The sequence below is a fragment of the Podarcis vaucheri genome (genome assembly GCF_965113315.1).
Source record: "Podarcis vaucheri genome assembly, chromosome: 2".
In the NCBI taxonomy this organism is placed as follows: domain Eukaryota; kingdom Metazoa; phylum Chordata; class Lepidosauria; order Squamata; family Lacertidae; genus Podarcis; species Podarcis vaucheri.
The window spans coordinates 72,709,299-72,736,752 of record NC_138760.1 but is presented as its reverse complement, the minus strand read 5'-3'; the positions used below and the strand labels follow the sequence as shown (position 1 = coordinate 72,736,752).

General features: G+C 42.7%; 1 protein-coding gene and 1 long non-coding RNA gene across 2 annotated transcripts in view; both read right to left on the bottom strand.

Annotated features, from left to right (window-relative positions):
- The window catches only part of LOC309527102, a 346,237-nt gene that overhangs the window by 305,980 nt on the left and 12,803 nt on the right, over nt 1-27,454 (bottom strand). The gene's annotated exons all lie outside the window — the stretch shown is intronic.
- On the bottom strand, nt 10,692-15,634 carry LOC309526145 (trypsin inhibitor ClTI-1-like). The gene is made up of 4 exons (XM_082212059.1): nt 15,433-15,634; nt 14,368-14,408; nt 13,081-13,190; nt 10,692-10,883 (listed from the first exon to the last, which is right to left on the bottom strand). Exons 1-4 carry the CDS (start codon nt 15,485-15,487, stop codon nt 10,838-10,840), a joined length of 252 nt encoding a protein of 83 aa, XP_082068185.1. The 5' UTR covers nt 15,488-15,634; the 3' UTR covers nt 10,692-10,837.

Here is a 27,454-nt window from a genome sequence, read left to right as displayed (position 1 = left end):
ATGCCTCCAAACGTTTACCTGCATCAGCACAACCAGACACTTTCATCTGCCCCAGCTGTAACAAAACATCTCTCTCCCATATCAGTCTCTACAACCTCAGCAGGTGCTGTAGCTTCCCAGCAGTTTGACTTCATCCCTGGAAGTGCACTTTTTTATTATTATTTTTTATGATATTCAGTTTTATATATTTCAGTAATTTTACAATCATTTTAAGATTTCAAAGCTTGACTTCCTTCCCCCTCTTTCTGCGGTTCCTTAAATTTGTTTTTTATATTTTCTGCATATTCCAGATTAACTTAATTTCCTCATTTATTCCTCTACTTTTAATATATACTCTTATAAAACTGCAGGTTAGGACAATGATCCTGCCAGTTCTTATCTGTTTACAGTTTGTTTGTAAATATTCAATAAACAATTTCCATTCTTTTACTTAAAAAGTTTATTATCTTGATTTATTATATTTTCTGGTAAGTTTTGCCATTTCTACATATTCCATAAGTTTTTGTATCCATTCTTCTTTGGCTGGTACTTTTTCTTCTTTCCATTTTTGGGCAAGTAACATTCTTGCCGCTGCAGTCGTATACATGAATAATTTTTTTTACAGTTTGGGTAGTTCTGTCCCTGTAATTCCCCAAAGGAAAGCTTCTGGGTTTTTGTTTTTTTAAAACAAATGTTATTTTAAACATCTTTTTCAATTCATTATAGATCATTTACCTGTAAGCTTTAACCTTACTACAAGACACATATGAATAAAAAGAACCTTCTTTCTCTTTATATTTCCAACACTTATTTGATTTATACATTTTTGCCAATTTACTCGGTGTTAGGCACCATCAATATAACATTTTCATATAATTTTCTCTTAAGCCATAGCATGCTGTAAATTTTACATCCATATTCCCAATCGTTCCCATGCTTCCATATTTATATTATAACCAATATCTATAGCCCAATGTATCATTGAGGATTTTACTTGCTCATCTTTTGTCTCTCAAAGTGCACTTTTCCATTGTCTCCCAAGACAGATGGATACCAACCAACGGATGCTTACCAAGGGTGTGATTTTGTGCATATGACAAGAGATACCAATGTTGACCAAATAGTCCTATTGCCAGAGTGAACCTAAAAATGCCTAGCTTCAGCCAAAAAGCAGTTAGCTAGATGGGGGTGGCTTGTCAAGTCACTGAGCATCAATTCTTACCTTTTCTGTAGCAAGAGGAAGGCCTTGGTTTTTGCCAAACACAGTCTGGACCTGGCAATCAACAAAGGGAGCTTAGGTGGGGAACAACAGATGATTGTTTTTCTCTGCTGTTGTCTTAAAAGGTTCCTTTATATGATGGTTTGTTATTTATGTTTTAATGTTGTTATAATACTGTAAGCTGCTTTTTGTGTCTACGGACAGAAAAGCAGGGGGGAAACCCACTCAAGTCTTCAAGTCAATGACAATAAATGGCACCTTTCACAGAGAATATGAGAGTTCTGAGCTTTCCAGAGCTGCTACTCATTCCTTACTATGCTGACTATCTATCTACTCCCAAGGTACTGTCACACCTTTTCAAACAGCCTTCCTCAGCTTGGTGTTTCATAGTTGCTTTAGTCTACCAGTTCCCAGTGTCCCTAACCATTGGCTTGGCACCAATTTAGGTTGAGTTGTTCTAGAATGACCCAAGCGGGGCATTGCAGGTGAAAGGAGTGAGACATGGGCCTTAAATGCTCTGATTGAGTTTTCTCTGGTGCCATGTAAATGGACTACTATCTGGGACAAGCTCAGTCACGGCAAAAGAGGCTTAGTTATTTGCTTCCTGGAAAAGGATCCAACTTCCCTCAAGAACCTTGGGCATTGGCCACAACCCAGGACTTACTTAAAATGTAGAGACAGAGTCCTTTTGTGATGACTAAAAAGGGACTGACATCAACAGGCTCAATGGAAAAATACTGATGCGCAAAATGAAAACCCCATTCCCAGGCCCATCTTCTGAGAATTGAGGAAAATATCCCACTTAAGAGAACAGAAGTCAGCTTTACCATTTGCTTATGGAATAGCTTCTGCTGACTGACTAGCTCCAGGAGGGGTGGGCAACCTTTCTTTATCCTGTAGAGGATAAAATTTCCCACGGGGAAAATTTCTCAGGGGCCCCATACCAACAGCCAGAACTGAGAGTGGGCAGTTCCAAAAACAAAATGGTTCTGAATTAACTAACATGAAATAAGGTTTATCCTGCTTCAGTTTTCTTCATATCTACAACATATTAGAATTTAGAGTCTACTCAGAAGTAAGCCCCATTGGATCTTTTGATTGAATTACAAACAAACATACATTGAGTTTTATTTGTATTTCTTTAGTACAACACACCAGTACAGCTGCTGTTCTGGAAATCAAGTTAAAGGAATTCCTTTTTGAGTGTTGTGTACTGCATGCATGCACGCACACACACACACCATGGAACCCTGCCTCTCAGACAGCTGGGGGTTGGGGAGAAACATATTTTCCCAATGCCATGCAGTCAGAATAAAGGTCCACTCCTATTTTTTTTTAATCAAATACAATACTGCCCCTTCCTATTGTTCTGAAGATACAGAAGAAGAGTTTGGATTTGATATCCTGCTTTATCACTACCCAAAGGGGTCTCAAAGCGGCTAACATTCTCCTTTCCCTTCCTCCCCCACAACAAAGATACTGTGAGGTGAGTGGGGCTGAGAGACTTCAGAGAAGTGTGACTAGCCCAAGGTCACCCAGCAGCTGCATGTGGAGGAGTGAGGACGCGAACCTGGTCCCCCAGGTTACAAATCTACTGCTCTTTACCACTACACCACACTATTGAAAGAAGAGAGGGGACACTCTTAAAAGACGGGGAAAATGTAAAGCAAAGAAACAGGAAAGAAGGAACTCTGATGTGATGGTATCAGGGATGTTAGGATGAAGCAATTTCTGTTGTGATCTGTTTTTGATAAAAACTAGCTGTTGTTTCTATTCTGCTTCAGTTCATTTCCACTAGATAACACTGGGACTAAGGAGGAGGAGTGGTCAGGTAGCCCATCCTCTGGGACCGTTGTAAGTAGGTAGGTAGGTAGGTAGGTAAGCAGGGAATGGCTGAGGGTGCACTGAAGTTGGTGGGGCAGTGACCCATTTGAACCTCTGTCTACATGGGTGTTGGTTGTCCACCTGTGGCTTGGCTCCTTGTACTGTAACACAGGGATATAAGGATAGCTCTGCTAGAGCTGATCAAGGTTCTGTCTAGTACAGCAACCCTCCAGCGATACTTTGAGGAAGCCACAGGGAAGGCATGAAGGAAACAGTCCTTTGCATTTGCTTGTTTAATCTGTTATTCCGAGACCTAATGCCTCTGGATCCAGAAGTTCCATTGAGCTGCCAAGTCTAACAGTTGCTGCTAACAAGCGGGTTCTGAAATAAAACATTGCAGTGGGGAATGCTCCTGTTTAGGATCCCAGCCAACTAGCCATGCCTGTTTCTAGGATACATTATTCTAATTTTCTGTTTCTCCTCAATCAACATGTCCTCTAAACATGGTCAGTCCTCACTGAGCTCTCTTGGATTCGCCCCCTTTAGAATTCTAGTCCTTTTTTTGTACTTCTGCAAACCTTGGCATCCCCTCCCTCTTGTACGTAAGTGGTGTGTGGTTGCCTCAGTGAGAGAGATGAGGAGCCAGGCTCATTCCATTCTGTTTGCCAAAAGACCAACTCCACCAGGCACTTCCTGCCCCTGAACTGCTTCTATGGCAGCTGGTTGTTATAAGAACTACTATGTAAGAACCGGTACCTGAGTTTGCGTTCTTCTTCTTCCCTCCCATCCCCTTTTCCTTGTGTGTTGTGTTACTTACTTTATTTTAATTGATTATTTGTATGCCATTCTGACATACTCTTTGGCTAAAGAGTTGGGTAAAAATGCTCTAAATAGAGAGAAAAAATCCTTGAAGACTAATTTATTTATATAGGCTTCTTTTTAACCTTTGCTGATCTTATCTGTGCTTTATTGACAATTGTTTTATGTGGAAGGGTGTGGTTGTTTTATTTAAGGAGATTTATATTTCCCCCCTAAATAAATAAAAATAAGCAAGAACATGCTATTAGTACATGGAATAGATCAGTCTATCCAATACCCTTTTAAAGATAAGAACGGAAGAAGAGCCAGATGATAAAACTGTTCCTTTCTGGAAGAGAAAGCTTTTCCTTTCCCAGTACCAAAGTGCAGAACATATTTGGATTTCATTGCCTCCGAACCATTAGGTCAGCCTGATTGATGGAGCAGCCGTGCTTTTGTTTATATATGTAAGAGTTGTGTTTATCTTGCATAAGTGCTTCTTATAAACATGGGAGCTCCAACATCTTTAGTCCCTTTTGTGGCTTTTGGATGCATTAGCTACATTGATTGGAAAATGCAAGTCTCTCCAGCTGTACTTTGGACAACTCAGTTTGCAGATGTAGAACTTTCATCCTATCAAGCCTACTGGATTGTATTTTGGCATGCACAAAGCCCCGCCCATCTTGTTTGTTTGCTAAGGAGTGAAAGAGCGAGAGTGTTTGTGAGAGAAAGAAAGAGAAAGAGAGAGAGAACTTGACCTCCCCAAACTTTTCAAAACTTTGAAAAGAGAGACGAAAAGGCCCATTTATTTTGCCAACCTCATTCAAAGGCCAAACTTTTCCATGCTTATTTTTATGTTTATTGTTTTGTAAATCATTGCCACAGCATGCATGCAAACAATTCTTTATCTAGTTGGTCCTTATTCCATCAACCTCATGTCTACTGAAAATTGACAAAGCAGTCAGGGTCCATCTTGGTTTCGAGACACCATGTTGAGCTTACAAGTGCCAGCAGATTCACAAAATCTTGTTTAGTCTTGCATGCTGAATGCATCCGACATGGATGCTGTGGGCAGAAAATAAATGGGAAATGTTGGCAGAGCTCCCTTCTGCCTGCCTTCCATGACTATAGAGGGGTCATTTGTATTCCAAGCAGCAAGGAATATATATATACAGTATTCCTTTTTGGGAAATAGATACTTCAGTACAATGAGATTTGCATTGCAATCCAATTTGCGTACAGCAGTACAGAGATGAAGCCAAGAACGCCAAGTTCTATCCTAATGTCGCTCTTTGAGATTTTTGTTAGTGATGCTTGCTGCCCATTACATTTACTGTGGTTATTGTAAGTAAGGCAATTTTGTTGTGATGCTCAAGATAAAGGGGTCATCTGTATTGGCATTTCTCCACTGCCTTAGGCATGCCCCTTGATTTATTGGCTGACCCATACCAGAGACATACCCAAGTTTCCCTTGCAAGCCCACCACAACTCATTCCCATTCCCCACTCCTTCCTGTCCCAAACTTGCCTGGCCATGGCAGGAAGGACAGGAAGGCTTGTGGTAGGTCCTCCGTGACCCACCTCCTTGTGGTGGGGCTCTGTGGCAAGTCCTCTCCACTGCCAGTAGGTAAATCAATAAGAAAGCTCCATCTGCATCATATTTGATCTGCAATGGCTCCTTCATGTATTGCCAAGTCACAACTTAATACCCCTTTGATGGACTGATTAAAACCCCATTGCCGTTTGTTCCAATTCAGTGCTAAAGAGTGGGTTTTCCCGGAGGAAAGTGGCCAGGCAAAGAAAAGTGTGGACGAGCTGTGATTTCAGTAAAGCCTCAAATCCCTTTGTGTGCAGAGGCCCTGTTAAAAGTTTAATTATAGCCCCTCTGTTACAATGCAGATGCTTCTTTTCATGAGTAGTAGCTGAACAAGCGAAAACATTAGAGGGGATAGAGACTGAAGGGTGAAATCTGCTGCTTCCTAAAAGCAGCGGCAGGCTCCTTCACCCCCTTTCCTAATTGCATCGTTTAAATTGCATTCAAAGCCATCCTACACAGTAATTTTCAGAAGTGCTGCCTGTGGAAGGAAGGCAGGATGAAAGGCTGGGGTGACTCAGACAAAACGAGAGGCAACTTCCATTCCTTCAAGCATAATTCTCCTACTTTTCCCCTCCATTTAATGTGCCAGCTCAGTGGCAGTGTGAGTTATATTACACTGACACCGAGAAAGAAGCCCATCCGTCCAGAAAACAGTAAAGCAAGTTCCTTGCTGGGAGTAGACACTGGGGCTGCAATTACTGAGGACACTTACTAGGAAGGAAGCCCCTCTGAACGCACTCAGATTTTCTTTGGAGCAGGGATGGAAAACCCCTAGCCTGGGTACTTAATCTGCTAACCCCCATAACATACTGCTTTGGATGGCAACAAAAAGTGGAGGGAATAGAAAGCCTGCACTTGGTCAGACAGAATATTTTAAGTCTCTCCACTCAGGTCAGCACCCAGATGAATCATTTGCTCATCTGCAGCACAAAGAACCTGAAGAAAGGGGGCACGGTGCACCTGTGTGTGTCCTGTGCTTGCATGTGCAATAATAATAGTAATAATAATAATAATAATAATAATAATAATAATAATGATGATGATGATGATGATGATGATGATGATGATGTTATCTTTCCACTCTTGGCAGCTTCCAACAAATTAAAATATCAAACAGAGTAAAACATAAGCAGAGGCTTGACAACCATATGTCAGGAGTGCTCTGATGGTGTTTCCTGCTTGGCAGGGGGTTGGACTCGATGGCCCTTGTGGTCTCTTCCAACTCTATGATTCTATGATTCTATGATTCTATGATATTAAAAATCAAATAGTTGTTTATTTCCTTGACATCTGATGGGAGGGAGTTCCACAGGGTGGGTGCCACTATCAAGAAGGCCCTCTGCCTCATTCCCTGTAACCTCACTTCTTGCAGTGAGGGAACCACCAGAAGACTCTCTGAGAGCTGGACCTCAGTGTCCAGGCTGGAGACGCTCCTGCATGACAGTGTGTTGTAGCCGCACCCATCATTGGTCTGTGCCCTCTGGAGGCTTGGCCAAGACTGAAAGTGGCCTCAGGCCCAAAGGTTTAACCACCTCTGCTTTAGGGTAAGCACACATTAGTTGGTTCTTACACAAAGGGGAAGCCAGCCTGAAGAAAAAGGCAACAGAGTGCCCTTGGGTGTCACTTATTGGGTGTCACTTCTCTTAAGTGTAGGCCCTCTTTGTAGATAATTGTACCCCCCTCGAGACATAATGAATGTCCAGGGTTTCACACCCATCACTCATCACAGCTGGAAACCCCTTTAGTCATTAGTCTTAAGAAGGTGTGGGAAAAAAGCGAGGTCTGTGTCCACTGACGCCACCACCCACCATGGTCTTTGCTGATGGAACCAGACTATACAGCTCACGCACAGAAGGCATGCCTGCCAAGGGGAAGCCTGCCAAATGCACACCAGCTCTTCCAGTCTCCTGAAACCTGTGTTCTGCCACATGGGGAGTGCCTTTACCTGTTCAGCAGGGAGAAGAGCAGGGAAGAAGAGCCATTAGAGAAGGTGATGGGAAAGGGAATGAGGGCAGTAGCTCCATTCTCTCTCTCTCTCTCTCTCTCTCTCTCTCTCTCTCTCTCTCTCTCCATGGGCTTCATTGCATGGAGGCTAACGGAAGCTACAGCTTCTGCATTTTGAGGTTTGTATGTGGCAGCATAAGATTCATCCACTTGATTACAGGTGATTGCTTATACTGTTCAGAAGGTCCCTGTGATCCTCTGTAGAGACTTTTCCTTTGGAACAAGGAGCTGGAAAGGAGAGCAGAAAGGAGAAAGATCCATTGTGCCAGTCTCCTTCTCCTTGTGCGACATTGGCCTATTCAGTGCAACCTCTTGTTGTAGCTTGGAAGTTAAGGGCAATGAAGTTGCAGAATGTTAATGATGAATCAGTTATCAGTTGTAGACATCTTGCTTGTGGATAAGATCTGAAATTTTGATTTCTGTGTACCAGTCAAAACAGCATCTCTTGTATGCTTGCCAATATGTGACCTTGTTTCTTGGGGCAAGGGGATTTATTCCTGTTGATACATTAGCGCATTCTTGCTTGTTTTAAAATCAAACTTTGAGCCTGAACTTCATTATTTAGTATCTAATTTTTGCAAGCCACCCTTTTAAAATAGTGATAGCAAGAAACGTGGCTGAAGCTAGCTCTCATGCTGGCAAATGCAGAGGATTCCAGAGTTATTTTGGGAATAGTTGCCAGAAACTGGTACAATGCAGGCCTTGTGTCAATAACAAGTCTTGACTTCATAGAGACTTGTAAGAGAGAAGCTCAGCATCTTCACCACCTGAAGATCATTGGCCATGCAGACTGGGACTGATGGGGTTTTTGTCCAGCAACATCAGGTTGAGCACCAGGCTGTGGAAGGCTGTGCTAAGATGATGGAGGTTTGTTAAAACTCAGCTACATGACTTGGCTTTCAAGGCATTCATTGCAAAAGCCATCCTTTGCATGCATCATGGTGCAGCTGTCTCATATGTGGTTGTAGTCAATTAAGTCCTACTACGAGTAGACACATTGGAATTAATTAATCAAAGTTAGCCATGTCCATTAACCCCAATGGGTCTACTCTGAGTAGGACTAGGGATGAATACCACCCATGGTTTCCTGTATGTTAGAATAAAACCTTTGCAATCAAAATATGGATTTCAAAACAACAATGACCAAGCTTTCTTGTCACAAAATCTGAAATTTCTGTCTAAATGTACAACATGGTTAGTTGAAACATAGGCATTTAAACATTTCACACTCAGTTTGCAGAGTGCTCTTTGCGCACGCTCTTTTGCATTTTCGTTTTAGAAATTGTTCAGCCCCATCAGGAAAACAGCACAAGCAAAAATGATGCAGTTTCACCTCGTAAGTCATGGGAGCAACAATGGGAAGAAGGAAAGATTGTGGTCAGTTCAGAGTGGACCTGGCTTAAGGCTTGACCAAGCTCCATCCAGAAACGATTGCAATGGCTAACAGACAGAAATGAGGTCTGTTACTGTGTTACTGAACATTCTGTGAGCTTAGCAGGAGGTCTTCACCTATGTCACACGTGACTAAATTTTCAGCCTGTTATCCCCTAATCTCTCATTTTGGTTTATCCCAGGGATGGGGAACCCCCCCCCAGACTTCTCTGTTTGATTCTTCTAGCCTCCCTCTTGTCATGACACTGGAGTCAGAGTTCTTCAGGAAATGAGCCTCTGAATCAGAAGGGCAATGGCATGCAGGGCTTCCACCCCAATAACAATTTCTTGGAGAAAGTTTGGCAGATGTGTGAATTGGCTGCAGTTCTTCCAAAGGTACATAAATTTAACACACAGCCCTCCAGATGCATTTCAGTATCACCTGTTAAGCACTAACCTGCCTGCTTTTTGTTGTCATGGGACATTAATGTTTGTTTCCCCCCACTGTGAAGATGCTGGAAGGAAGTTCAAATGCTGCTTTCAGGTTTTATCAGCTCTGAAGCTTTGTAATACATGGGCACCACCTGCTGGTCAAACAGTATGTTCCTTTGATTCAGGCTGTTCATTTCCTTTTATTTCCTGCCTTGCAAAAAGATTGTTCATGTTCAACTGCTGAGTGAGTCTGACTCAGCCCAATGCATGCAAAGTATATGATAGGAAGCATATCAAGTAGTAGGGGATGGCCTGATGAGGTGGCACCTTACCTCCAGTTGGTTGCATTGCTGCTGTGTACAGAGAGATAGAGGGGGAAGGAAGAGGTGGTGACGAAGTTGGTGCAGTGCAAACCAGCTGGCAGGAGCACTGAATGGGCTCTGCCAGTACATTTGCACCACATCAGACTCACTACCATCTTGTTCCTCCCCCTCTTCCTCCCCATAAACAGTGGCGAACCAACTGACCAGAGGTCACCTGAGTGGTGAAGCTCCATCTGCTGCTGATATAAAGACGACCATGTTGCTCCTTGGTTCTAGCTGCCAGGAACCTGTGGGTTTTGTTAAAAATGTGGTGAGGCAGAACTGGGCTGCAAGCCCATCTTTATTTTCTTAAACCGTGGGGGAAGCAGCCAGTGGTCCCCCCCCTTTTATTCCCAGATGAGACCTGAAGTCTCATCACCTCAGAGGGACTTCGCTTGCAATCTCCATCTTGAAACCCATTCTGTCAGCAAGACCTTATGGCTATAACAACCAGCCTTATTTTATTACTCCCATTTTGTCACATGACTCTCTTTTTTGTGTAACATCTTGCCTAATGAAGAATTCTGGAGAATTTTTGTATTTGGGGAGTGGGTGGGTTTGTCCTAATAAAGGTATTGTCCAACTCCAGGCTTCTCTTCGCAAACTCAACTGACATCAGCTGTGATGGGTTCGGGGCACCAGTTAAAAGCATATTTATTTGCCTAGGCTGTTGGTTAAGCTGGATGTGGAATTGGGCAGCTTGTTGTCTTGTTCAATGACTGTAGATGATGATCTTCTCTTTATTGGTTTTATGTAACTGGTTTTATTGTTTATTATCTGCTTAATTTTTTATATTGTAGCCTGTTCTGGGATTAATGAAGAGCAGGCTATGAATTATTCAAGTGAAGAAACAAGAGTTTCTTTTATGGCAGTAAATAAATGAAAAACATCTCACCAGATGGTGTGGGCAGCCCATTCCAGTTCTGTTGTGATTACAGACAAATGCTATGAAATATAGCCATCTAATTCATACAGTACCTCCTGCATGCAGTTCCATATTCAAAGAGGACTTGGCAGAAAATGTGTGTGCAAACTCTTTGTCATATAGTTCAGTAGAAGCGTGCCAAAAACTACCTATCAAGAATAAATACAATGACCAAACCAGATTGCTGCAATGCTGTTGTTTTATTGACAAAAAAATCTGGAAAATAGTAATAACAAGCAGTTATTAACTCTGTGCATCTTCATCAGAGAAAGCCAGGAAGACCACTCCTAAATTCTTCAGCAAAAAAATTATGCATGTTCAACACTCTCAGCAAATTCCAGACTTCTTAATTTTGACTTGTACATTCTTTTGCCTGCAAAAAAGGTATAAAACATACTGAATAGTATCTTTCATTTCCCAGGTCAAAGTTGAGATGTTGCCAAATCATGCCTTGTGAGAATCGGAGCATATGTATTTCAGATAGGCATTGCTAGACTAATGCATTTGTGCGATAATATGTTTTGACACCTGCTAGTGTTCAGGGCATGGACAACTTAAAAGAGATAGAATTTTACAATTTGGGCAGGATCTCACTTGCCAAGTCCTCATGAAAATTCACTCATTTGCATGCAAGTTATGCATATGTCCCCCTCCCCACACACTTTGGAGCTAGAGAACTGCATTTCAAAATTCAGAGTACTGTGGCTTTCCACAGGAGAACTGTGTTTCCACTTTTGGTTTTTGAGAAATTCAAATAAGGTAGATTCACCTAAAATGTCAACAAAACCAACTTTCTCCCCCATCCTTATCCTTATTACTCACACATACAAATTCCTGTTGAAGTATAAATACTGAAAGTGACATATGCACAGGCATACATGGAGCTACCGCCTGCACAGTCTCTGAAACAGTGAAAAGGCTCTTAAGGGAGACTTTCACTTTCTCTGTGTCAAATAAGGCCTGCCAACTGACCGGAAAAAAATGAACTTGTTCCTTCAAGAGCAGCTATATGTTCAGAATTCACTAGATGAAATTCACATTCTTGAGAAAGAGGGAAGGGGAGACATTGATTTGTATCCTAAGGTGCCTTTCCATTCATGGAATGAGTCCTTCTGCAGATAGAAGGGATTTGGATTTTGTTCCTGCTAATTCAGGGATGGAGAATACATGGCCCTCCAAATGTTATTGGACTCCATCTTCCATCAACCTCAGTCACCATGGCCAATGGCCAGGGATGATGGGAAGTGTCATCCAATAACTTCTGGAGAGCCACTCAATCCTTGTTCTAATAGAAAGAGGGAGACTGTTTTTGTTGATTCCCGCACCTTTGCAGTTCCTGAGTCACCTTCCATACTGCTTTGGAATCTCTCACAACCACCCATGCAGATGTGCAGCAGGAAAAGGGAGTGCAAATTTTCAGAAAGTGAGTGTGGAACGTGAAAATTGGGTTTGTAGGTGCCAGCAATACCCTTTCTACTGGGCAGAACCCCAGCTTATTGTCACGTGCTAATGTTGTTTCCTTCTCACAGAGAGTTGCCCTTAACAAAGCACAGTTCCCAGGATTCTTTGAAGAGCAAGTCCTCTGCTATAAATATGTGTTCGATATGCATTAAATGTATGGGGTGGATCTGCCTCTGATGTTCCCTTCAATCTCCTATTCTGTTCCTCACGATGCTTCTTCAGAACTACTGTTTCCATCTTGCTGTTGGGACTAAAAATACTAGGAGAACCTAGCCCAGAGATGGAAGGAAGGAGAAGTACCAACAAGAGAAGAATGGCAGACAAAACTGATGGAGTGTGCAGAGATGGTGAAACTGACGGGGAAGATCAGAAACCAGGAAGATCAATTATTTTAAAAGACTGAAGTAAATTCTTAATTTATTTAAAAGACAGTTAAACAGTTACAATCATTGGCAGGGATGTAATGACACTTGTAATGTGGAATTAAATATGGTAACTATAGATATCTAACAGATGGATAAAGGAAAAGGATGCAGAAAACTTAAGTCTTAAATATGGAACCCATAGAGGGAGGGAAGGCAGTCCGAAGGTTCAAAAGAACCTTTTATTTTAATGTTTGAAATGGTTAAAGTTAAAATGTATAAAATCATGTGAAACCAATACAAAATGTTATATAAAAAGTACTACAAGAACCTAAGTGAATTAGGATGCATCTGCCATCAGGCTACATTGGCCAAATAGCCCACCTTTCAGCAGAACCCATTTAAAGAGGATAATCCAGCACCCCTCCATATACCAGAGCAAGTAGCAATTTAAAGTATTTGAATTACTTTATGACTGATATATATGTTGCTGCTCTGTTTTGGAGTGTGGGTGTGGGTAATCTTTATGATGTGAGCGTTGTACCTCTTAGGGGATGCTTCTGTTCACAGGAGGGGTGACCACACAGATTGAAAGGAGGGATTTGAAGGTATCTCACTTATTATTTCTTTCCCTATGGGACCTACTGGCACTCCTATCTACTTAAGAGGCTTGAAAGATGGCCAAAGGCCTAAAGAAAACAGGTTCCCTTGAAGAAACTAAGTGGTAAAGGAAAAACAGATACTTACTGATTTGTACTGCACAAGGTACACTCATTGGGATAGGTCACTTGGTCAGTGCCACAGACGGGATCAAAATTTCTAGGGCATCCTGGTGTTTCATAAAGTTCACAGGCTGGCTGTAGAATAAAAGCTGTACAGTTCAGTATCTGGAACAGCAACAATCGTTTAAATTTATATTCCTCAAAGTTGGTGCAAGACATTTTGCTTACTCGAAACGCAGTTACAAAGGGTGCCACTCTCCCGAAGTCTAGCCTTAGTACCCATGAACAGTACCCGAGGCAAGAAAATCTCACAACCACCTTCCCCCTTTCTGGCAGTAAAAATCCAAGAACAATACATTTGCTCCTCTTTCATGACACCCAAAATCAACTGCCCGAGGCAGTTGCCTCACGCTGCCTAATGGTAGAGCTGGTCCTAGTATTCTTTAATAGAGGATGATATTGAAGAACGAAGATACTGGAGAATGAAGGTTAAGTGGAGGAAGCAGAGTGAAGAATGGCATAGAAATTTAGACATTGGCGTGATAGCTACCGAAGCATTGTATGCTATGGCATTTGTTTCCCAGTAAAAGCTGTTGCCCTTTGCAGTTATCAATCCTAGTTCGTTTGGCAAGAGTTTCTTTACTACAGCCTTCCTCAACCTGTTACCGTCAAGATAATGTTGGACCTCAACTCTCATCAGTCCCAGCCAACATGCTTAGTAAAATATCTGTGTAGCTAGTTTATAGCAGCAGTGGGGAATATTTTTCCACTCATAGGAGCATATTCATTAATGGGGGGTGCATGCTAGGGGTGTGTAGGGCCAGAGGTAAAAGTGAGCAGGGCAATGGATGAGACTCTTGCATCTGTGCAGTTGAATAATTCCCAAATATGATAAGGGTTCCTGGGCATATTCTGGGGATGGGGGCCAGATATAAGGGCCTGGGGGCCACATCCAACCCCAGGTCTTAGGTTCCCCACTCCTGATTTATTGGTAAGGAAATACACAGAGAAACATAGCTAGGTGATTTCAGTGCACTCCTCTCGAAGGCAACGACAGAAGGTTTGGGTTGCCTGAATTTCAGCTCAGTACCCAGGGCAGCCATTTTGTGCTGGCATCCATGACTCTTTTATCAATGTATGTGTACCAGCACCTCATTTTCTACCCAAAAAAAGGGGAAAGCACTGTCAGTACATGACACATTGTATTGTTCTGACTTCTTTTATGTGGCAATAATGCATTTGCCATATATCGGCGGGGTAAAATTTCACCAAAGCAGGATGCACTGCACTTAAATAATCAAGACAACATTACCTCTCTTGCCTCACCGTTGCCACCATCAGTTTCTGCGTTGCCTAACAATGTGAGAAAAAACATTATTGATTAGAAATCCACTCTACTTCTAGCAGAGCCTATAATCTCGGCTGGTTGTGTTAAAGCTGCATCAAATCAGTCTAATTTTTTTAAACAACAACAACATTTAAACATTTAACAAAAATACATTCATTTGACAAGAGTACATATTTAAATCTAGGGGAACGTGACCTGTTCGGTCACACTGGGTGTGGAGCTTTTGGGGGTGCTGCAGCAGATGCCATGATATAAAGTCCAATGCAAAGTGAGAGGCAAGGGGGCAGATTTTGGCTTCACACAGGATGCCACTGAAATTTGAGATGTCAAGGTCTGCTGCTGCATATTTAGACCTTAAAAATAGAATAATATATAAATCTTGGATTTTTAAAAAAGAACATTTTGGTGAAGCAATTTCCTGTGATATACAGTGGTACCTTGGGTTAAGTACTTAATTCGTTCTGGAGGTCCATACTTAACCTGAAACTGTTCTTAACCTGAAGCACCACTTTCGCTAATGGGGCCTCCCACTGCTGCCGTGCAGCCAGAGCACGATTTCTGCTCTCATCCTGAAGCAAAGTTCTTAACCTGAAGCACTATTTCTGGGTTAGCGGAGTCTGTAACCTGAAGCATATGTAACCTGAAGCGTATGTAACCTGAAGCGTATGTAACCCGAGGTACCACTGTAATGCATTTTTGTATGTTATTTTCACTAATGCGCTTCCTTTAATGGAAACTACCATAGTGTATGAATTTTACACACACCTGGCTGGAGAACTGCAATACAAAATCTGGAGAAGATCTAATATGTAGATCTGGTTCCTTTTTAGTTCTCATCAAAGTCACTCAAATACCTTTCCTCTCTGTTCTGTTTTCCCTCAGCCTCAAAATGAGACTCTATCCCATCATAGAGGTGCATGTTTTCCTATACTCTCCTTTGTCAGGAGTGTATAGGAAATCGACTGAACAATTATACTGGGAATTTTAGCATCTGCAAGGAAAAAGACGTGAATTCTATGTAGCCCTTACCTGAGGAACAGAAGATCCCCACTGCAAGGAGAAGGAATATGCTAGTTACTCTCATTGTAGAGCTGCTTATTGACGTTAAAAGAATAATCCTTTTGAAGAAGCTATGTCTCAAGATTCCAGAAGAAACTTTTTTATATGACCTGTTTCTGGCACCTCAGACTCCCCCTCCTCCTTGACGTCATTGTCCAAACAAGCGTGTGCTATGGGAAAGGTATTTTTGAAGGGAAAGAGGGAGGTGAAGTAATAGCCAACACAGTACAAACCACATGAGATAATTTGTCCAGGTGGGTTCAAAGATCTGTGTTGTCACAGAACTAGATGCTAGAAATCATGAATGCCAGGACACTTTAAGGAGCATATTCATATACAAGCGGCCACTTTTGAATGCCACAATAAGTAATTCAGACTATTATCTGTTGACTTTGCTTCATATCTCTAGCCTTGCCATAAACATATGCTGTAAGATTGAAAGGAACTATATTTTACTGCTCTATTTTATTGTCAACAGTTTATATGGCAGCTTTTTATTGACTCACCCAAGGCCATATTAAAACAGAAACAAATGACTAACAGCACTGGCAAGATTAAATATTAAAAGTCCTGATAACTGTGACAAGCCAAGGTGTTCTTTGACATGTTTACTGTATTTTTGTAGGCAGAGAGAATGCTCTTCTCAGGGCTGGTACCGCCATGAGACAACCACCTCAGGTGGCAGGTGCAAAAGGCACAAGGAGCGAGCAGAGCTGTGTGTGACATTTGGACTTCTCTTTGGCCCCTAATTTAGCCTACTGCCCTCAGATGCAGTGGGAGGTGCTGTCCCATTACAAGTGTTGAAAAAAGTGTTTCTCAAACCTGGGTCCTCAGCTGTTCTTGGACTACAACTCCCATCACCCCTAGCTAGCAGGACCAGGGGTTAGGGATAATGGGAGTTGTAGTCCATGACCAGCTGGGAACCCAGGGTTGAGAAATACTGATAGGCCCCACCATCACAATACATTTAAAGCACTATCATACTACTTCACACAGTCACAGCTTCCCCCAAAGAATTCTGGGAACTGTAGTTTGTTAAGCATGCTGTGAGTTGTTAGGAAACATCTATTCCTTCCAGGGAGCTACAATTCTCAAAGTGGTTTAGCAGTCAATTCCTCTTCCCTGGGAAGTCTGTGAGGGGAATAGGGGTCTCCTAACAACTTCCACACCCTTCTTTCACTTCCCAGGATTCCTTGAGGGAAGCCATGACTATTTAAAGTAGACATAGTGCTTTAAATGTATGGTGCACATGAGATCTCAGTTTCAGCTACCAGCCTGGTGGACTTTGGAACATGGAAGGGGGGGGGGTGCTGGAAGGCGCCATTTTGTCCTTTGCCTCAGGCAGCAAAAGATCTTGGGCTGTCTCTTTTCAAAGCTTCAGACATTACCACAGAGGAGTGTCTGGCCTGCAAAGGGAACATAGGGTGCCATTGATCTTTTGTTGCACTGTGTGAAGCAGCCCTTGTTATCATGTGGCATTCTTCCTTGATGGAGGCAGCTTCGGATGCCATGAGAGAGCCAAGAGGGAAGCATAGACCAAGAGGAAAATATTTTGCGTTTTCCAAAGTATGACTTGAGCATACAAATGGAGAACACGTCCAAGGCTGCTAAGGACAGGAATGATTGAATATGGTTGAACAAGTATGAGAATATCCAAGAAACATATCAAGCCAGCAAGTGAAAAAGAATTGAGAAACAGAAGAAGAAACAGAAGGGTTGCAAGCCAACTGCTTTGCCAAGGCCAAATGATGCAGTCCAGATAAGAAGGAGGGTCTTTGTGCTCCACTGGAAGACCCCCAAAGAAAGGGGCAAAACACACTTCCCTAGGCAAGATTTCCAAAGCTAAGCGGAAGAGAGAAAAAGACATCTCCCATTTTTCCAAACAAAGGTGGGGTTGGGACCATTAAATGGGCCTCTGTGAATGGTAATGACAAGAAGGCTTATATGGGAAGAAACAGTCCTTCAGATATCCTTGCCATCACTGACACTTTGAATTGGGCCCAGAAACACGTAGGGAGGAGATGTAGTTGTTGCAGCAGTGGAAGTGGCACACTCCTGATACGAGCTCCATCTGAAGTTTCAGAACACTTTTCAAATACAGGACAATTGTAGTGAAGTAGTAGTTTCAATAAATAAACAAATCCATGGCTTTTTATAGGAAAAAGTCTCAAAGCAGCTTATAACAAGTTAAGAACGCAAAGATGTGGTAGAATAACCAAATAATTGCTTAGGCATCTATCACCAGGGCTAGATCTACCTTCCCCAGAAACAGGCATAACTAGACCTAGACTAAGCTAGGCAAAGGCACTTTTCGCCATGGCTATCATCCAGGGTTAAAGTTGGGTCTAGGACCATAGACCAGGGGTCAGCAACCTTTTTCAGCCATGGGCTGGTCCACCGTCCCTCAGACCATGTGGTGGGCCGGACTATATTTTGAAAAGAAATATGGACGAATTCCTATGCGCCACAAATAACCCAGAGATGCATTTTAAATAAAAGGACACATTCTACTCATGTAAAAACAGGCTGATTCCTGGACCATCCGTGGGTCAGATTGGGCCGCATCCAGCCTGTGGACCTTAAGTTGCCTACCCCTGCCCTAGAGTATGAACCTGTGTTTTCAAAGGGGTTGCTGAGCCACCCAGCACAGGCTAAACCACCTGTTTATAGACTGTGTATCCTCTGGAATAAGTTTCAGTTGATTAGCCCTCCTCCAGCTCCTTATTGATTCCATATACTGGCTCAGAATGCCCACAGCTTCTCTGAACTAGATGGGAAAGAAATATAGACTTGGGTGTCATTCACCTATCAGTCATGGGGGAGAAAATGGATCAAGTGAACCTCTGAATTCACACTTTCAGAAACAAGCTTGTTTTCTCCTGCTCTAGAGGGTAGGACTTAAACCAATGGAACTGCACAGATCGATGCAGCAAGTGGTAGACCCTGGCAATTCTGGAATTGCCCTTTCAATAAACTCTGGAAGCAGCATTAAACAATGCGTCCAAGTCCCATCCTGCCCAGGCAATGCAGACTCCTCCTTTCCAGTTTCTATAGTAGGTTATTACCTAGGGTTACCAAACCTATCCTTGTCACCAAGGATGAAGCCAGGCTGAAATGAATCCAGATGAGCTGAGAGGCTGCAGCCATCAAGAGGTAGCCAGAACCAGGGCCTCTACAAAATAGGGGTTTATGAAGTGTAATCTAGAGTGTGTCATGGTATAGACAGGCTAAAATTATTCACAAAGAGCAGGGGCAAATAGATCGAAAGCACACTGGGCCATTGTCAAAGGCATTTAACTGATTTTACAACATTCAATCTTTAACTAGTTGCTATCAGACACAAATCATGCATAGACATTTGTAACAAATGCTTAACCACATAAGAACATAAGCAGATCCCAGCTGGATTGGGGCAAGGGCTCCTCATAGGCTGGTATCTGCTCTCCCTGTGGCCAACAAAATGCCTATGGGGCGCCCACAAGCAAGACAAGACCTGAGTCCAGCAGCCCTTGCAGAGGTATTTGGCTTTGTCAACATGGCAGAGATACCACCTGCACATTTCACAGTGCAAAATTTGGAACAGGTAAGATGTAGGCAGAAGGTGGGCAGCCTGTAATCCTGGTATAACTCGATTAGTTTATTAAAGTTTGGCAAGAGATAAATGTGTCGGTTTGCAGCAGCCACCTAATAATCAAACACCCTATACAAATATTTGCCACCAGGTGTCATGTTATCAGCAGCTTAGCATCTAGAAAGGCTTCGTTCCCTTCCCTTTTTATTTACTATGCACCTGTGAAGTCCCCGTGAGTCCAATATAAGTGCAAGACTTGACAATAACACTTTGTTCTTCCTTTGAGTCTCGCCTTTCCGCATTCCCACCTGTCTTGTAGCTCTACCAGCATTTTAATCAATTTGGTCTAACTACATGGAAAAAGACATGGCAGGCATTTGTCTAGGAAATATTACAACACTTTCATTGTTGCTGTTTTTTAAAAAACCTTTTAGGTGTGCACACAAGGCGGCCAGGTCAGGGAATTAGGATTGCCAATTAGGATAAATGTCAGATTGTAGGATCAGGTCCTGGCGTCTCCAGTTAAAAGGGTCTTAGGATACAGGGGTGGGAAAGATCTAAGGCTTTGAAAGATGCTGTCGCTCACAGTGTAAATATTCCTATGCTAGATGGACTAGTGGCTTGACTATAAGGTATAAAACATTATAAGATAGCTTTGTATGAAAGAATAAAGTGAGGATAGTAGAACACACTTATTCTGAAAATTATCGAACATAAAGTTTCATATTCAAAAAGCCTTGCTTGACAGTAATCCTATTGCTATTATTAATAATGAATATTTTCTTTTTAAAAGTTGGAAACTCCACTTTTGACTAGTTCTGAAACATTATTTGGCTAACAGTATATCTGTGCTGTCTCATCCATGCAACAGGATCATGTTGGTTGGCTAATCAGTTAATTAGCTTTCCTACAGCCCTTTGATTTCTCTCTCATGAATCCCTAGAGAAGTGGAGATCAAAGCGTTAACAACAGGTGCTTGGGAAGACAAGACAGTTATTCTTAATTAGCTGAGCACAGAGCCATAATTGCTAAATTCAATTAGTGAAAGTGTTTGCAGAAAGGGGGTGTGCTCTGAAGCACAAAAGAGCGACTTAATTCTGCACTGAATTGTCACAGGGTTCAGCTTTCAGTGCTAAAACAATTGCTGTTCAGTTTCACAGTTGCTGCTTCAATTCAATTCATTAAAAAAAAAGTTTCCTTTCTCCTGGAACTAGTGAGGTCATCACCATGTCACCAGTTTGGTTTGGCTGGGTAATGTCGTCACTGAATACAAATGAATGAGGTAATTGCCCACAAGATCAGATTGCTGTCATCACCTGGTCCAAACATGATTGGTTGACAGCCTTTAGCAGTCAGCAGAGTGGGCGGAGCTGCATTACTATCCTAGCTTCCCAATGCCACATCTTGTTGCAAGTGACCAAGAGGTGGAGGAGCAAGGTGGTGGGGAGCTTGGTGTGGTGGGTTCAGCATCAGATACCACGGTGCCCAAATGGCACCGTGGTTTAAACCACAGAGCCTCTTGGGCTTGCTGATCAGAAGGTCAGCGGTTCAAATCCCTGCAATGGGGTGAGCTCCCATTGGCTCAGTCCCAGCACCTGCCAACCTAGCAGTTTGAAAGCATGCCAGTGCAAGTAGATGAATAGGTACCACTGCGGTGGGAAGGTAAATGGTGTTTCCGTGGGCTCTGGTTTCTGTCACGGTGTTCCGTTGCACCAGAAGCGGTTTAGTCATGCTGGCCACATGACCCGGAAAACTGTCTGTGAACAAACACTGGCTCCCTCGGCCTGAAAGTGAGATGAGCGCCACAACCCCATTGTTGCCTTTGACTGGACTTAACTGTCCAGGGGTCCCTTATCTTTACCTTGCTTGTAGGATGGAGAAGGCTGTTTTAAAAATATACAAATAAATGCCACCAAAGCAGGAGGTAATCGTGCTGCAAACAGCTTTTAGAAAGGGCAGAGTTCCAAAGAAAGTGTGGTCATGGGGGGAGGAGAGAGCATACTGAACCTGGAAGGATGGTGGTGCATGGCAGTACCTGGGGGGGAAAACACAGGAATAAAACAAGGCAATATATTTCACCGGGCGTGTCTTTGTGCCCCACTTTTGCAGCCAAGAAGCCTATATTAAATAGGAGGTAGTGTGTCCAGCCTTAAGCACACAGTCATTTAAATGATGACTATTTATGCATTTACATTGAGTGTTTACCAGCCAAATGAGATTACATGCCAATTTAGGAATGGAAGCATCATGTATTTACTGTACAGCACTTAACAGCCGGTGCAAAGTAATTGCTCTGAGTGAGGATTGATTTCAGAGAGGCCTCCTGGGATGCTGCTTGCTTGAAATGAAATAAAGCATACCGAGTCAGAGAAAGAATGTGGGATTGTTCAGTACTCCAGCCTGCCTTTTTGTGTTATGGTATGAAAATAAGTTCAAAGAGTATCTTATAGGAAGGGGAAACAAGAGCAATGGTCCAGTGATCTATTCTTCACTAATTGATCTCATGTGCTTAAACGTTTGCTAAATCTTGGTCGCAACAGAGATGGGAGAAGAGCTTCAGGAGCCAACTGTGACCTGTTTTCAGACACTTTGCTAATAAAATAATTAGTTTTTCTCCTGACTTGGACCCTTTCAGCATAGGTTCTTTGGATATGCCCTTGGGAACAGTTTCCCCTGTTTCGATGGGTGCATTTCAGTTTGTGCATCTGAAGGAATACTCCCCACTTTATGTCATTTTAAGTGCACACCGTAGACACTTGAAACTGAAGCTTTACATAGCATTTTCAACATCCCAAATAAGCTGCAGAGACTGGATTAGAAGGAACAAGATTTTCTTAGCACTGTGCTGCTAGTAACCTATATATAAAACTGGAACTAGTCAGAGTTTCTTCATTTCATTTCCCTGCTGGTGTCACTCAGAATTGTGTGAGGTGTATTGGTTGTTAGGGAAGTGATAGTACTTCTGGTGTTCCTTCTGGGGTAGTTCATCCACCTTTGGTCCCTACCCTGCACCTGTGGCTCCTAGAAGCTATCAGCATGTGACAGTGGCCACACGGGAATGGCTTTGACTGGCCAGCTAAACCAGGTGAGGTAGCCAATGGGTCTCAAACCCTCAGTGAGACAGGGACTTCCTCTGCATGCAAAGATAGACTCTGGTGGGTTAAGCAGATGAAACCAATAGTGGTTCAGTAGTCAAGAAGATGGTTTCTGCAAGGGCTATAGAGGGATATGAGGGGCTTGCCAACCTGGGAAGGTAGCCCATGTAGGAGAAGGAAAACTCTGATCCTAAATTCCTTGCAGGACATCTTTGGGAGAAGAAAAGGCTAGGAAATGGCGCCCCAAAGTCAGTTGGGTGACACCACCTTCTGACAACTGCTGCAGCCAATTTGGTGCCAAACATATCACTCTCCTTTCCTTTGGACCATATCAGCAAGGCCAAGAGTGGGGCCTTGTTATCTGGGCAGCACAGGACCTCCATGCACACTGCCCAGTCTTTTCCTCCAGTGAGGTCACATCAGTGCTGCTAACACAGCAGTTTGACTTCACCCACCCCACCAAGGCACACTCCACTGTTTCTCAAGACAGACAGAGGCCAACAATAATCAGATCTTCTTTATTTCCTTTCCCTATTGGTGTCACCCAGAACTAATTCTCCCCGTGCTTTTAAATCGCTTTAGTTCCTGCTCACGTCACATTTTACTGTTGGCATGTGATTATGCCACGAAAGGGCTTGTGCAAGCAGGACAGCAGGAAATAATGGTGCACACTAGCTTCTCTTGTAAACAGGAGGTGGGTTTAACCTCATTACTTAAGCCTTCGGATGTATGCAAATGCCTTATACCAGGGGACACCAACCTGACTCCTAAAGGCACCAGTGTGCTTGCCAGTACTCCCTATATCATCTCAGTAAATATATGTTAAGAAATCTACAATGCATGAGAGACTACATTGAACTCACACACCCCTTAAGCATGCCCATATTTCATCAGATGCCAGGACTGGACATCTATCCTCCCTTTTGTTCTGAGCAGAAGCAAGGTGCAAAAAGGTGCAATGAACTTATCTTTATGAACGAGTGTGGCACTAGCTGATGTAGGCACCTCCCCAAGATGGAAGTGGCAAATGGCAGTGGCATACCTGCAATGTTTTGTGGTCCTGTCTCTGCTTTGGCTTTTTAAGATGTGGCAGAGATTGGACATTATGCCACACACCTAATCTGAAGGATAGTTGGTAGAACAGCAGTCATTTTGTGACTGGCACCCACGGAGGCAGTAAGTTGTGTGTGCTCTTCTACGGTAATGCTGTGTATTTTCTCTTTGTGTGCATCCACTGGTATCAGCCAGCAACCAGCTGACCCATTTGCTTTATTGCAAGGAAAAGAATTAAGTCATACCCTTTACTTTGAAGGGAACAGCTGTGCTGCTGCTTTTGCCCTTAGTATTTCTTTGCCTGTTTGATAAATGTTAAGCCCTTGGTTTTTTTTTGCAAATCTCCAGAATCTGCCATTTATCACAATGCAATTTAGATTGTATATTTAAGAGACAAACATATCTCAGATCAGAAAGGAAGTCTAGATCAGGTTTCTCTAAACCTTTAAGATGTTCAGGTATTTCCTTCAGTTCCCAAACCTTCAATCTTTCCATTTGTTTGGATATACAAATTGGGGGGGGGGTATGAAGGTTCAGTGAAATCATTGGCCTGCTTCTCCTGGAGTGGAATCCAGCAGTCCCACCTGGTTACATCTATCCTCATTTTATGGAAGATTAAGGTTGCAATCCTGGCCTACACATACTTCCCCTGGGAGTAAGCCCAATTGTACCTCTTAGTAGTCAAGTATAGGATTGCCCTGCCAGAAACAAGGATTTGGCCCAGACAACCTGCAGCCTATCAAATTGCATCATGGTCACTCATAGGCGAGGGGCTCACCTTCCTTCTGCTCTTTGTACCAAAGTGTGCTTACCCTCAGACCATAATAGTTGCTGATGGACGTATGGAGATATGCAAAGAACAGCAAAGGTATTAGCTACTGAGAATTAAGAGAGCCAGGTATTAACATCACCAGGAGATGGCAGCAGGTGAATGAAAAAGAGATTACAGCATTATATTTTGAAAATATACAATGATCCATGCAAGTCAACAATGAAACATGAAACATTTGTACCAAACTGAACTGACACTTGCGTTCTCTTCCAACTTACAGTGATTCTGAACCAGAAAACAATCCCCCATCCTGCTAGTTCCCAAACCCACCCATGTCCCTTGACCCCCAGAAACTGCTTCCCCTTTTGACCCAATCTGATAGTAGCAAGCTGGAGGGAGGGGGGTATCTCCTGCCTCATCTCTTCAGGGTCTGGCATGTTGCTGCTACTCAACACACCAAACCACAAACAGCTCTTGGGAAATGTAACTCTCCCAAGGGCTGCTGCCATGTCAGCTGACCTTGGGCAGGGGAAAAACATTGCCCAAGGTGGACTTCTGGCCTGCCATGCTGCCATGTATCATGTGAATATCATGTGAATATTCAACATCAATATTTGCAGAAGAGAAGTGTGAGAGTTGTTGAGAGCAAGTTTGCTTCAGCGCTAAAATGTCGCTCTCTGGGTGTTTTAATTAATCAGTTAAAGAAAATAGCCACTTATCTTGCAAAGTGAAGGAAATAAAATCCCCACATTTCAACAACAGATTACACATAAGTTATTATTATTATTATTACAATTAATTTATTAATTGCCCTATAAACCACCATCTGAAGGCGATTGCCACATAATATAATTTAAAACACAAATATAATAAATGGACATCTGTTTTCCCTTGCATCACCCAGACCCAAAACCACGCTCACATATTGCTGCCTCATGACCCGATGGAAAATGACTAACACTGGTTTATATTATTCCCTCTGTGTGTTCCTCTGTTGTTACTTTACATCCCAGTTCCCGCCACCACCTGCCAGGAATTGCCTTGCAATCCCACCCTTTCAAGTGGTTGCTTTCCATTCTGAAAGAATCATTTTCCAGTTTCTGCTAGTCAGCTGCAGATTCCTCCATCAAAGCAAACAAGATGGGATAAACAGGATGTGGTGAAAGCATCAGGACCCTTGTCAAGAAGGAAGGATGTTGAATCAGCACCCCCTTGTTTGCGTTCAGCCTTCCAAGGCACACCTAAGCTGGCAGAAAATATGGAGACAATAAATTAATTCATGGCTGTGTAATATCCATGAGAAAACAAACACTGACTTACACCTGCTGTCTCTATGCAAACTGCTGTTGAAATAAATGCTTTACACTGCCTTTATAAGACTAAGAAAGTGGAAGGGATTCCCCTAATGAACCCCATCCACAGAAGTCCCCCTCTCCTTCCCTTGCACCTCCTGAAATTAGCATGGGGAGCTGGGAATACCCCCATCAGAGCATGCAAGGGGAGAGAGATTGTTCTAGCTGGCATTTCTGGCTGAAACGCTTGCACAGGTGGAACATTTGTACCAGGGCAACATTAAATTCCACCCACTGTCCTTTAATATAGAGTAAGAGATGGTTGAGACTTCAGGTTCCCCAGGCCATGATGGTTGCAAAGTTTTAGCGCGTTGGTTTCCGTGTCTTTGATTTTCCTAACCCAACACACCCAACACCCATACCTACAGGCAAGGATAGAAATTGCCACTCATCAGGACGCAAGCATTAAGACCCAAACCCACACTTTCTCAGACCCAATAGGATATTGAGCAATGCCTTTCCCAACTGCAATATGGTCGAAACAGTTTCCATCTTATGGTTCTCTGAGCCAATCATGTGGGGTTTACTTTCCAGATATATGATATATGCTGTTCATGATCCCGACCCTTCCAGATTGGAATGGGAGGGAGTGTGGAGGTGCAGGAATGGCACTGTATATGGCACCATTGTCAGGTTTATGCATCTTTATGATATAGGAGCATGGAGTTGGAGGGTGGGTGGGTGGCCTTTTCATCATGGGGGTTTCTTTGCCTGGCTAGAGACACACCAGAAGGGATGACTGATTTCTATCTCAGAAAGACTTTTACACAGCCATCTAATTCCTTCCAGTAATGCAGGGTAAAGGGTAATGCAGTTGCACAAGTGCATTATTTTTACTTGATTTCAAGTTCTTATGAAAAACGTAGGAAAACCCCAGTGCCAATGGGACAGGCATATGGCAAATATCTCATAGAATCATAGAATCATAGAGTTGGAAGAGACCACAAGGGCCATCGAGTCCAACCCCCTGCCAAGCAGGAAACACCATCAGAGCACTCCTGACATATGGTTGTCAAGCCTCTGCTTAAAGACCTCCAAAGAAGGAGACTCCACCACACTCCTGATGGATTTCTTTGAGCTTATCTGTGGAGGTTCTGGGTGGGTGGCAAATGTATGAATTAAAAAGTAAACATTAAGTAAGATTAATGAGACCTGCCAATACTGCCAGATCACATCAGATCATTGGTCTGATGAAATGATAAAGTAAATAAATAGTACACCACATGCCAGCTGTGCTCATGATGAAGTCCTTTTGAAACACGAGAGGAAGGAAATTTGTATTATTATTGCTAGTAGAAGTAGCAGTGTCTATACCACTTATATGCCAAAATGGCTTCTAAGCAACTGACAACTATAAAATCGAAACAGAATTAAAATGCACAGTAAGCAGTCTGTTAGGTCATTAAAACATCCTTTATTAAAATCTAAACTAAAACAATCAATTAAAAAGCATAACCATTAAAAAGTTTAAAAACAGATAAAACAGATTGTGGAGGAATGTGAAATTCAAAGGAAAATGGCATCCTGATCTATGTGTGAGTCCGTGAGTTGTGGATCAAATCAGTTTTTATCAGAATTCACCCCCAAAATATTAATAAATGAATTCCTCAAGTATCCTTACCAGCTATTTGATTGCTCAAAACTCACCCTTTCTTCCAAAACATACCACCCTAAAGAGAAAAGATGTGTGGTACCTATCTTTTCTATCAACACACTGTTGGCACATATCCCCATGGGTGCAGAAACTAAACCCTTCTAACAATGCATAGAGCATTCCCTCCAACATGTTGAGGTGAAAAACCAGGATGCGTTCCTGCATGAGTCATGTGACCCACGCAAAATTGTGGCCCCCAGAAAAGTGCTTTCTTTGAGGTGAGATCGCAATGCCCCAAATGACTGCCATGCTCTTGCACACAAAAAAGGAAAAAGGAATGTCCCACTTTTGCTGGGATAGCTGAGGGGTATGGTACAGAGACTTGCTAGTCCCAGATTTAGTAGGACTAGCAGAGAGGAAATGGCCTGTAGTCAAAAGAGGCAATCAGAACATTACTATTCTGTGAATGGTTGTTTTTCAATAGCAGGCACTTCCTCTCAGTCGTATGCAAATTGGTTTCCAGCTGCTTTAGCCTAAAAGGAAATACAATGAATA

Bases quoted from the DNA above. Each gene is read 5' to 3' on its own strand.
- LOC309526145 (XM_082212059.1), bottom strand. From the start codon at position 15,487: ATGAGAGTAACTAGCATATTCCTTCTCCTTGCAGTGGGGATCTTCTGT. The intron at 14,409-15,432 runs GTAAGGGCTACA...TCACATTGTTAG, and splicing joins GGGGATCTTCTGTTCCTCAG to GCAACGCAGAAACTGATGGT. The intron at 13,191-14,367 runs GTAATGTTGTCT...TTTATTCTACAG, and splicing joins GCAACGGTGAGGCAAGAGAG to CCAGCCTGTGAACTTTATGA.